Source organism: Gymnoscopelus braueri (genome assembly GCF_963280865.1).
Source record: "Gymnoscopelus braueri genome assembly, chromosome: 18".
Lineage (NCBI taxonomy): Eukaryota > Metazoa > Chordata > Actinopteri > Myctophiformes > Myctophidae > Gymnoscopelus > Gymnoscopelus braueri.
In genome coordinates, this window is record NC_137618.1 from 40238296 (window position 1) to 40251099 (window position 12804).

Consider the following 12804-nt stretch of genomic DNA (forward strand, 5'->3'; position numbering starts at 1 on the left):
AAACGAGCCGTTTTCGATCGGCGATCACGCTGCAATGGAGGGTCGCGTTGGAAATATTATTGTTCCAGGCGTTAGTCGGGACCCTCCGCCGTCTCGCACGCACGCTTTGTTTACATGCATTTCCGCGTCGGGGCTTCTCACAGCACGAAATGTATAACGCAAGTGGATGGAAGAAATGCTGGCACTCAACGTATAATATTTTAATAAACCTCTGGCACCCAATGTGTTAGAGGGATAGTTCACCCCCAACTCTGATTGATTACTCACCCCATGGAGACTTAAATTCATGGATATTATTTAGTTTTTGTCGCATTCCTAAGCCACTAATTTGATGACCAGCGGACCGGTAGGCAGCGGTTCCGGTAGGAGATACAAAGGAGCCGCTGCTGGTCATCAAATTATTGGCTTAGGAATTCGACAAAAACAAAGAAATATCCATGAATTCAAGTCTCCATGGGGTGACTAATCGATAGAAAAAAGTCATTTTGGGGGTGAACTATCCCTTTAAGTTTCAACTTAAGAAAAACTTCGTATTTGTGTGTGGCACCCTGAAATTACCAAAGGCATAAGAATGTACTGTATAAAGATATAAAAAAAATACTCTGTACACTACTTGAACAACATCTTGATCAAGTAATCTTTTCAAATAATTGGTTCAAAAGGCAAAATAGGAGGTAGGCCTACAATCTGATTCATGAATGAAATAAGCCACATTCATATATACTACGTCGCAGGAACAGTGTCACGCGCCGATAATAGCCCTCCTACAAGCTCCCTACAAGCTTGTAGGTCTGCTATTCATGGTCGTTCTTGGACGTTCTCTGCCAGTCTTGGGGCGCGACACCATTTGCGACAGACCCCAAATTAGGCATTATCCTCATTAAAAAGCCGTCCAACCACCAGCCGGCAGCACTGTCACAAAGCGCTCCAATCAGAATTGCTATTACAGACTGTCTGGCTGGCTGTCTATCAGCAGGATATATCAAGCAGTTATGTACCAATTTGCCATGGAATGGATTTTATTGACAACCTTCAGAGAGCACCGAGTGTCAGTATCTTATGTGTGGGCTAATGTTTCATGACGTTATATCAGCCAAAAGAAGCACCGTGTAGACAAACTGCCACCTTAGCAGAGGTCTATGCGCTACAGTATTCATGTCAAAGACGCCCAAATTGAACAAAGGCCACGGACCACCATTTGACTTTGTGCCAGGGACCCACAAGGGGAGATTTTTTGTTGTTGCCTTATATTTAGTACAGAAGTATGTCTCTCATTGGGCCAACATCTAGCCAGTGAAACCGTTTTAGTTGACCAGGGAGGGTCCCTGGACCCCACTTTGAGAACTGAGCACATTTTCTAGTTTAGAATGGGATTGTGGTGGATGCTTAGGTAATTAAGCCTCGCCATTTGAGATGAATGATTATCAAAGATGATTAGAAATTTTAATGAGGTCAACAAATCCCAGTGGTTCACCTGTGATGATATCCAGCACTAAACAGAGCGGAGTGTGCGGGCGAAAGCTCAAAGCGGTTCTCTCCCGTGCAAACGTATAATCATTATGGAACTGCTAAATGAGCATCGCATCAATCAGTTAGGGCTGTCAGGATTAAAAATTTAAGTAGACGATTAATTGTTATACAAACAATAGCGATTAACAGTTTAATTGTGTTTTTGACGTTGAAAATTACATTTCTGTTTGGCTTTTAGGCTTTGAAGTTGCACATGGCAAATATTACAGATAGCCTAAAAACACAAAGAAATTACTGACCTATTTATAACTTTATACTTAAAAAAAATACATTAATAGTGGAAATAGCCCATCTACAAGCTCACAACGCGTCGCGATGCGTCACGATTTCCACTATTTTTGAAAATATGAACCTTTTTCAACATGGAAACGATGACGATTATGACAAAATATTATTATGTAATAATTGTGACAGGCCTACCATCCAAAAATACCAAAAATATTAATAACAAGAATTATTGTACCGATACGACACCGATGATGAAGTTTGTCATTGTGTGAAATGTCATAAATGGCTTCATTCGCCCCAGCGATAGAACAGGTGACCGCGCATGAATATGGAAAAAGCAATCACAAATCAAAGGGTTTGTACCGCACTTAGGGGGAATAAGTGGGGTGAGAGATGAAGGGTCCACACAATAGCATACAGATGAGATGTACGTGTTGTTATGAAGCAGTAGGAGATGACAGGGGGATTAGCATATAGGCACTCACGTGGCTGTGAGCGGAGCGGTTCCCAGACTGAAGGGCACTTATCTCTCTCTCACATCCATGCAGGAAGCCACCACAGGTGGCTTTGCAATGAAGTGCCGCAGAGGCCAAGAGCAGAGAGGATGGGGACATAACAGGCCACTTTTGGATTAAAATGGGGGGAAGGATGGACATTATGTGCCAGTTTTATCAAACAATCAATCAATCGGCCTGACTGCCTGCATGTCTTAAACAACAAACAAGATATTTGCTATATATGTTCTCCATACATTCTTGACTTCCTCCCAAGACTTTCTGTGCCTTCTCGTCTCACAGACTTCCATGAATTGTGAGCTACCCGCCCCCAGCTGCGGATCGAGGGTTTCTATAGGATTATGCCTGCGGATTAGTATTGTAGTTATTGTTTTTGTATTCTCTCTCTCTCTCTCTCTCTCTCTCTCTCTCTCTCTCTCTCTCTCTCTCTCTCTCTCTCTCTCTCTCTCTCTCTCTCTCTCTCTCTCTCTCTCTCTCTCTCTCTCTCTCTCTCTCTCTCTCTCTCTCTCTCTCTCTCTCTCTCTCTCTCTCTCTCTCTCTCTCTCTCTCTCTCTCTCCTCTCTCTCTCTCTCTCTCTCTCTCCCCCCCACAATAGGCACGGTAATCATATACTGCACATGGAGTACAGAGAGACAGTGTAGTGCCTCAAGAAACTATAGGATACCAGGTAATCCAAGAGCCTATAGGATCAGTCTAAACCAGGGATCTTCAACAGGGGGTCCGGGACCCCTAGGGAGTCCTCAGTTACTACAGGGGGGCCGCCAAATCTTTGCGATAGGATTTTCTTTTTTACATTAACCTTGAACCCTAGAATCTCTATTCTGAGGAACATTAGCCGAAAATAGCGCTGCGAGGCGTTGTGCGCTTGTAGATCGGCTATTTTTGGCAAAGAGGTTTGGTGTATGGGCAAATCAAGTACCAAACTTGAAGGTTTAAGTGGTTAAATGTTTGAAATTAACAAAAAACATACATTTACACAGCACTGATGATAGTCAATTAAGCTTTCTATGAAATCTATGACAAAATGTAATCTGTAACATTTTTTTACAATGTAGTGGGGGGTCCCTGCTTCATCTCTCTCTCAGCTAAGGGGTCCTTGGGCTGAAAAACGTTGAAGGTCTAAACGATATACTATCGGATACCCGGTAAACAACGGACCTAGCATCTGACTGTTTAAATAGCATAGCATGCTAAACTCTAAATTACATTCTTAACATTGTGCTCAAGGAAAACAAGCCTGAGAAACAAAAACATGAGAATGAATGACCAAGGTATTTCTACAAGGTATGGGGCGACAGTGGCTCAGGAGGTAGAGCGGCCGCTTAGGAACCAGAAGGTTCCCAGTTCGATCCCAGGCTCCCCCAGAGTTAGCGTCGAAGTGTCCTTGAGCAAGACACTGAACCCCTAATTGCCCCTGATGAGCAGGCTGGTGCCCTGCATGGTTTCTTCCGCCGTTGGTGTGTGAATTGCTGAATGTAATGCACATTGTAAAGAGCCTTGGATAGAAATGCACCATTTACATGGACGGTGGTCATATCTTGGTCAGTCGCTATAGCATTGGTTCTCAAAGTGGGGTCCGGGAACCCCCAGGGGTCCTTGAGGGGGTACCAGGGGGTCCCCAGCAAAATGAGTTAACAGAGCGTCACAATCATTTTAACCCCTTTATCCATATTTTATACTTTGGCTATTCAAAAATAGCAGATCAACAGGCTCATAGCAAATGTATCAATTTGGGGGTCCTTGACTCAAAAAGGTTTGAGAACTACTTGGTATCGGTAGCATCACTCGAGCAGGGGGTGATTTTTGCTCAATGTTTGCCCCAAAATAGCGCGCTATATGGTTCTTCTGGTCAATCAAGTGGTTCTGAGCAGTGAGCACCTTTACAACTGTGTTCCGTAACACCTCCTTCCAAAACACACATACAGAGAAGAGTATAAAATCAAAATAAAATGTGCTAAAATATCTTCCCACGTGGCTCTCTTGCCTGGCTGAAGACGATAATATCACGACTAAGTTAGAGAAGTTTGCCACGGCTCCAAAGACTCCCACACACTATATGCGCGAGCGTGCGTGTGCACACACACACACACACACACGGTTTAATCTTCTGTACTGCGATAGCCTTAAAGAACCTTTTCTGCTGTGCATGTACTGTACGCTCATACTTCATGAACTAATACTGTAAATAGAGAAAAGGTCAGGGGAGCACACTGTAAAATCCTGAGTGTTCATTTGGTCCGTTCCTAACACTCTCTCTCAGCGTTACAAATGGATAAATGAACACGTTAGTTTGTGCTGTGTAACAGTCTTACATTAATCAGATCAATTCTAAAGGTCTGTGTGTGTGTGTGTGTGTGTGTGTGTGTGTGTGTGTGTGTGTGTGTGTGTGTGTGTGTGTGTGTGTGTGCTGGCGTGAGTGCGCGTGTTTGTCCCACAATTTACTCCAAACACCCCTGAGAATTAATCTCGAGACTGAAAAGCACTTCGGTTCTCCGGAAAATAAAAGGCTTCTCTGAGCAATCATGAATCAACACACTGTGTACCACATACTGATTTCTCACAAGAAACATTTAAATGTCATGGTTTTCTTTTTCACTTTTTCAAGCCATAAAGTCAAACTTCTGAAAGTAAGTTAAAGCTAACAGTCCATAACTTCCATGCATGTTCTATCCGGAATTCAAGATCTTTGTCGACTACCTTTTTTCACTGACGAAAAGTAAATAAAAGCTAAGCCACGATGACTAAAACTAAGAGTATGTACTGACAATTTCGTCAACAAATAACTAGACTAATGTTAGTGAAGGACTAGTGGAGAAGAGATCCAGTAGAAGTAAAAGACAATTAATTTTATGTTTGGTTGCGCTCCGGTGTTGCGCTCTGAAAATAGCAGATCTACAAGCTCACAACGCATCGCGCTGCGATGCGTTGCGACTGTGAGCTTGTAGATCAGCTATTTTCAGCATGTGCAAAAATCTGCCATTACGACACCAAAATACATTTTAGTCGACCAAATCAACTGTAGATTTAGTCGACTATAATCTTATGATATTTAGTTGACTAAAACTAGACAAAAACTAAAACATTTCAGATGACTAACAAAAATATGACTATAACTAAATGGAATTTCATTCAAAAGACAATGACTAAAACAAAATCAAACACTGCTACTACTATCTTGCTCCCAGAAAGGCAAACAACGGACTCCCTCAGCGAGCTCCACCAAAGGAGCTCCATGTGAGTGTCATCCTCTGGCCCCTCTCCACTTTTGTTGTAGATATATCTATTGTTGTTTTAGTGTTGTCGTTAATAATGTTGGTAATGTAGGCTATCTTGCTGTCATGGTGATGATGATTTTGAATTGAGTACAATGGACCACAATGGAAACAAATCCCCCCTTACATATCAATTTGGGGGCTCCTTGACATGATAACAGTTTGACAAGCAGTGTTTTATATAGGGGAGCTGGAGTGGTTGGAATAAGAGAAAGTGCAGTGAAACACTGTGTTGGTGTCTGGCGGTATACAGTAGCAGAGTGTGAGAGAACAGCATGCTGGATCAATAAAGTGTCTGAACATTCACAGAACGGCCTTAAAAATGTCTGTCCTTGGGACAGGCAGAGGGAATGCTGGAGCACTCAATCTCTCTCTGTTTTTCTCCCTTTTAATCTGCACACGCGTGTGCGTGTGTGTACACACACACACACACACACACACACACACACACACACACACACATGAATTATGATACAGTATTTTTAAGCCCTTTACCCACCAAAACGGTATAGGCCTACAAGCCTATACACTGTACAGACAGTGTATTTTAATAGCAACATCTCCACATCTCCAAGACACACAAGCGAGAGCTTGCAGATCGGTTATTCTCCACCGCCCACTGTACGACGAAGTATAATAGGGCTTAAGTGGTTAATGCAGGGTTCAGCGGTGCGGATGTTAGTGCCTTTAACAGAGTAACTAGCGTGCACTGAGCCGCTCACTGAGCAGCAGCCTTATACAGTAGCTTGCTGAATGGGACGGTTAAAGCAAACACACACACACACACACACACACACACACACTTCTTTCGAGCACTTTCTTCAGCACCACCACACTACTAGCTGCTTGCTTAGGATGGTCACTGGTAGTGTTGCCATGTCTGCTTAGTATAAGCGACTTTGGGCTTGTTTTTCTGTAAAGTTGCTTTTAAATTATTGGTAGTTGCGGTTTGCAGTTTGTTGGGCTTGTTTGTCAAATGTAGTTGCTTATTTGGCCGTGTTTACTAATGTTGTTTAAAGTTTAAACCAGTGGTTCTCAAAAAAAATTATGTCACGGACCCCCAAATTAATATGTAGGCAATTTTTCCGCCCCCCCCCCCCCGAATCTAAAACTACTTTGTGCCAGGGATTGTGCCGTATAAGATTTGCGTAGTTAAAATATTTCCGAAAATATTCAAAATGTTTTGCTTTTCCCCCCAAGATTTGTTGGAAAATAGCAGATCTACAAGCTCACAACTTGTTGTTAGCTTGTAGATCAGCTATTTTCAGATAGCCGATGCATGTAGGTTTAAAGTGCTCACGTGGCCTATAGAGGCTCTTCTTTTGGGCTTGTTTTCATAGAAAACTGGCTGCTCATTTCTCTCCCAAAATCTGGCAACACTGGTCGCTGGCTTCGCTGCAGCATCCCTCCACTTCAGCCTGGGAATGAACCCCCCCCCTATATCCTCCCCCTATATCCTATCCCTCTTCTACACAGTCCTATAAATAAAAGCTTCCCCTCTCTTTTCCCAACCACTTCGCCTTCCCATAATAGCACAGGCGGCTCCACAACAACACAGGCTATACCCCCAGTTTATGCAACGTCATGAAATATTCACGATATCCGATCCAAAATTCACCTCCTCTTTCGGGTGAGGAATGATCGCTGCAGTCAGCTCTCTCTCCAAGTACATTCAGCACTAGCCTGCAATGGGCGCGGGGGCTGCTATAAATAGACTGTAAACCCCCCCCCACGAAAATCACATCAGCCGGATAGGACTGCAGGGTCAATCCGTGGGATGGCTCACTTTTATTTCCATATGTTATTCTTTTTAAGTATAGCCTGTTGTCAATTCCCATAGGCCTACACACACTGTAGTATATCCTTGGATAATTTTTATACAGCCTGACTTTTACTTCATAGATTTGCAAATGTCAAAATCGATCAAATATATCTATGATGATCTTCTTGATCCAAGGCTAAGACTCCACGTTTGCGCTCGCAGCTCGCATCTATATTTAGGCTATTGTCTTTTCTATGGTTTTCTATTAGAGTTGTCCCACATCCTACACAGTCTATATGCTGTAGCATACAATATTTGACGTGTAGGCTTAGATAAGATACCGTGGAGTATTTAGGCTACTGTGGTACACAGATGGCAAGGTGGTTGGGACCGGATGCCGCTTTCATCATATGAGACTTACATGTGTGTGTGTGTGTGTGTGTGTGTGTGTGTGTGTGTGTGTGTGTGTGTGTGTGTGTGTGTGTGTGTGTGTGTGTGTGTGTGTGTGTGTGTGTGTGTGTGTGTGTGTGTCTCTCTCACACGCACACACACACCATGTTGTTGTGAGTCAACTCAACGGGTATGACCAGCTGTGCACACATGGCCGTGCGTGGTGCCAAAGCTCTTCACGCAACAGACACTGGGTTATTAATGCGTCGAGGTGCGTTTCGCCTTCAGCAAAGAGCAAATTAAGACTCGACTCATTTACAGCCTTAACTCCGTCGTAGGCAACTGCGACGTTGTCGCTTGCCGACAAGAATAGCTCTTCAAGCTCTAACAATACGTTGAGTTTGGCTATTAAAGCTAGCTTTTCATGGTCTTATGGCATAATACAGGCCTCCGGATGCACCGTGCATCCTATAAAGCGGATCTAACCGCTCACAAGGCGTCGCAGACAGACACTAACAGGCCTTCCCACCGGATCGTCGTAACGTAACTTGGTGACACACACGGCTCTCTCACATGAGCGGACCGCCTTAAATAACTCCCAAAACCAGATTCCAGATAATACCAGATTCCCTCGTGGTGTGCAACGTTAAGCACTTCCAATCCAAGTGCCACGGTATCGAATCCCTCTCCTGGCGCATCTTATTAATCTTATGTAAAATGCTTCGCAAATGATTTTATTGGGATTAAGGTTAGGTTTAGGCATAGTTTTTGTCACCCCAGCGAGGCAGACCACTCGGCCCACTTGGTGAGAACAGACTACAGCCCCTAATATTAAGTTCGGAAGTAGTTAAGCAAAAAAACTGTTACAATGTCAGAGGCGTGCTGTCTCTTGGCCTCGAGCAACAAGAGGCACTGCCGAGCGAGCCTTGGGCGAGTGAGTCGTGCCGAACGTTGCGAAGTCCACTAGAGCCAACTCAGCGCCGTTTATGTAGCTACTGATAGGGTCAGAATCATACATTATCGCCCTCCCCTATAGGGCCTAGGCAGTGGCACTGCCAGCGCCCAGCACTATTTCCACCACGGAGGCAGAAGGGGCGTCGCTAAGTTACGTTACTACGATCCGGTGGAAAGGCCTGGTCGCGTCGCGGACGCGATGCCTTGTGAGCTTGTAGATCCGCCATTCTCGGAGCGCGACACCGTCCCGCGACGGAGCATAAATCATAGGCTTCCACTCGAGTTATAGGGACGGTCCGACTCCGTCCTCAACTTTGTCACATCAAAGCTTCCCAGAGAGTCTAAAAATGCTGCAAAGTTCCTTTATAAATGTGAGATTTAGCACCTATAGCTGACCAAAATGTAGGTATATGAACCACTGTTTGTAAATGTGAGATTTAGCACCTATAGCTGACCAAAATGTAGGTTTATGAACCACTGTTTATAAAATGTGAGATTTAGAACATGATAAAACAGCTGATAAAAATATATAGGCCTAGGTAACCACAATATTCCACTAAAACCATACGTCGTTGCATGGCGGGACGCTTAGGATGTGGCAAATTATCCACAGACAGGCTGCCTGCACCCTAGCTCTGGTCCATAGCGTTAGATTTAGAAGGAGTTATCGTGACGCTATGTTACTTTTCAAACGTTGCCAACACACCCGCGGTAGCGCAGGCTGCGCAGCCTCTCCTCTGTAGTAAAAAATAAACAAACACACTTTCGCTACTCACCAAGACAAAGAGGGTTTTATGTTGAAAGCCTACTTTCCTTAATGGGGACACTAGGAGCCCCCCACTTCACGACTAAAATACACTTTTTGGCCGGAAAAGAAAACATTTAACCGGAAGGAAATACATGTTTTAGTCACTCCACTGCGCCCCCTACAGATTTTGTCAATAGAAACATTCCATTGACATTCTTTCCTTCCGGTGAAATATTGTCTTTTCTGGCCAAAAACTGTATTTTAGACGTGAGGTGGGGGGCTCCGAGTGTTGCCACTAAGGAAAGTAGGCTTTCAATATCTAAAAACAGTCTTTGTTTTGGTGAGTAGCGAAAGCGTATTTTTTTATTTGTATTACAGACGAGAGGGTGCGCTACGGCGCTGCAGGGGTGTGCGGGAAACGGCTCGAAAGTAACACAGCGTTAAGGAGAACTCCTTCTGCTTCTAACGCTATGGACCAGAGCTCCCTACATCCCATCTAATCCTGTGTCGGTGTCCCAAACGGAGTCGGACATTAGCCCATGATACTGTAGGTGACACACACACACACACATACACAAAAACACACACCACTAACCTTATTAATCTGAAAGTTCTCCGAGACTAAAGTCTCCTGGATGTCGATGTCTCGGGGAGTGGGGGTCCCGGCCGCACTGCCCCCTCCGTACCCCGACGGAGACCCCATGGAGCCCCCCGACGGAGAGGAGGTGGTCAGGCCGTCCAGCACCTTCCGAAACTTCTTCATATTTTATGATGTTGTTGTTGTTGTTGTTGTTGATGAAACGAACGATTGATTTGTACTCTCTATATATATTTATATAACCCCTCCAAGACGTTATCTTCCTCTTCTCTGAAAGGCGATGCGAGTAGGTTGGAATAAAAAACAAACAAAAAACAGTTTATTTTTTTCTTGCAGTAGCAGCCTTTAGTGCTTCGTCCCTTTGGCTTCTCTTTAAGTATGGTTTAAAAAGTCATAGCAGGACCTCATCTTTGCCCTGGGCTGCAAGGTGTCCACTGAAAAGAGGAAAAATTGACTCTGTTTTCGGAATTCACTTGCAATTAATTGCAGATGCAACGCAATCGATTGCAAATCGATTGCAAAATCGCAGCATTCACCGCTGGCCGTCGAAACTACTTAACTTCATGTTTCTTTTTGCACGCTAGAGCCACATGAACCACTTCATGGCGTGCAGGGCAATCCCGTCATCTCAACATAATCAGCGATCTACAGCGACGGGGTGGTGAATTCGATGATAGGCACGCACAAAAATTACAAGAACTTGACGTAGACCATTCCAATGGCACAGAAACCCCCACTTCTTCACGGCACTGTAAACCGTAGAGACGCAGATCGAGATGATGATGAGGATGGTGGTTTAAACGCGGCTGGATTCCATGCATCAAAACAAAACAAACAAACAAAAAACGAATAAGCCTAAAGTCGTAAACAAGAAAAGAGCTTGTTCAGAAGAAGTGACGGGACGAGATAAGAGCCGTGTTGAGGTGGAATGGTTGTTCATTCAGTGGTTTTCATCACCTCTCTCTCTTCTGTCTCTCTCTCTCCCCAGTCCCACTTCCCTGCAGTCGAGTGGAGGGGATCTGTCCGCGGTGCTGAAACGCATCCACCCGGGCCACGCCCTCTCTCGGCAGTGATTGGATCACGGCTTTAAATCAAAGTACAGTATAATATACTGAATGAAATATAGAATATATAATGTACTGAATGAAATGGCACAAGCCTGACGCCCGTACTGTAGCCCATAATAATGGTACAAGGCGTGTTTATACATTTGGGTTTGTAATCCAACATAATCTGATATTTGCACTTGACACCGTTGAGACAAAATGTGTGACTCACAAAAATGTACATTTGACATATTAAAATAAATATATAATGTAGGCCTGCAACCTTTATAGTAGAGAGAGAGAGAGAGAGAGAGAGAGAGAGAGAGAGAGAGAGAGAGAGAGAGAGAGAGAGAGAGAGAGAGAGAGAGAGAGAGAGAGAGAGAGAGAGAGAGAGAGAGAGAGAGCCTCTAAGTGACTGGCCCCAGTCAGGCGGTGGAATTGCATAAGTGCTTACATCACCAGCCTGACTGGCCCTGGGCTATACACTTCATGTTATCAAGTGAGAATATTCTTGTTATCAAGTGAGAATACTATGTTTCTTCTCCTCCCTCTTCACTGTGGACATTTCTGTGAGTTTCTGCAAGAATGGAGAGGTCTAAGAATCGTTCTACGTTTGGCGATGACGAGTGTATCTTGTATTTCATGGAGTGAAGTGATTCAGTTTCCCTTTAGGAATGCAAAACAGTGCATGACTGACAAGGCATGGATGGAGTCAAGTCTAGTCATGTCAAATTTAGCCTATGTACTAAGCACATTTAAGCACTTAAACCCTCTATGGCTTATTCTTAGTAAAAAATGGACCCGGGTTGCAACTGCATGCCATGGACCGCTTTTTTCTCTCTACACCAAATGTATTCACCAAAAATAGCCAATCTACAAGCTCACAAGTCACAACACATTGCAGTGTGACGCGTTGTGAGCTTGTAGAACGGCTATTTGTGGGTAATGTTACCCCCAAGAATATGGATGGATGCTGGGGTTCAAGTGGTTAAAAAAAAAAACTCTTATTGACCAAAGGTAGCTAAAATTACGAATACAAGAAACACAGACATAACCAAGACAACTCAAAGAAAGGCACAACAAAGCAACATCATCAAGAACAATAAAACCCGATAAAGTAAGTCAGCCACATCAGGATTCAAACACTAATGGATAAAAGCGAGTCTTCTCATGTATAATTGTACTGAGCAGAATGAGTGCAATGTTTACAGCAAGTCTGGTGCCCCAGTGAGATTAAAGTATAAAGTTACCAAATGCAATTATCAAATTCTACACACATTCCCTTCTTGCAGGGCTGCAGACTAGAATCAATGTAATTTGCTGATGGACAGAGGCATACTGAGAAGATCCAGCAGAGTGGATCAGATGGCCGTTAAGATAGTCCAAACAGTTTATATTAACCTCTAATATTGACCTTGATCAAGGATTTAATAGCACTGTGCATGGTTCTTAAAGTGGGGTCGGGGGACCCCCAGGGGTCCTTGGGGGGGTTCCAAGGGGTCGCGAGCAAAATAGTTGATGTAGCATCAACATCGGTTCAACCACTTTAACCCCATTTACATTGGCTATTTGAAAATAGCCGATCTTGTAGATCTGTTATTTTCACTAAAATCTTGGGGAAAAAATAGAATAGAATATTCTTTAAACATTTTAACAACACAAATCTTGTATGGGGCATCCCTGGTACATAACATTTTCAGATGGGGCTCCGTGGCCAAATACACATTAACTTGGGGGCCCTTGACATGAAAAGCTTTAAGA

The 12804-nt window shown here is 43.8% G+C and overlaps 1 protein-coding gene across 1 annotated transcript in view; it reads right to left on the reverse strand.

Annotated features, from left to right (window-relative positions):
• Positions 1 to 10162, reverse strand: part of stxbp5l (syntaxin binding protein 5L) — a gene marked incomplete at both ends in the record, with an annotated part of 294314 nt that extends 284152 nt beyond the window's left edge. The window contains one exon of the mRNA XM_080412829.1: positions 9995 to 10162. Coding sequence (XP_080268955.1) covers positions 9995 to 10162 — 168 coding nt within the window. The remainder of the gene's footprint in view (positions 1 to 9994) is intronic.
• Between the last annotated feature and the right edge of the window lie 2642 nt (positions 10163 to 12804).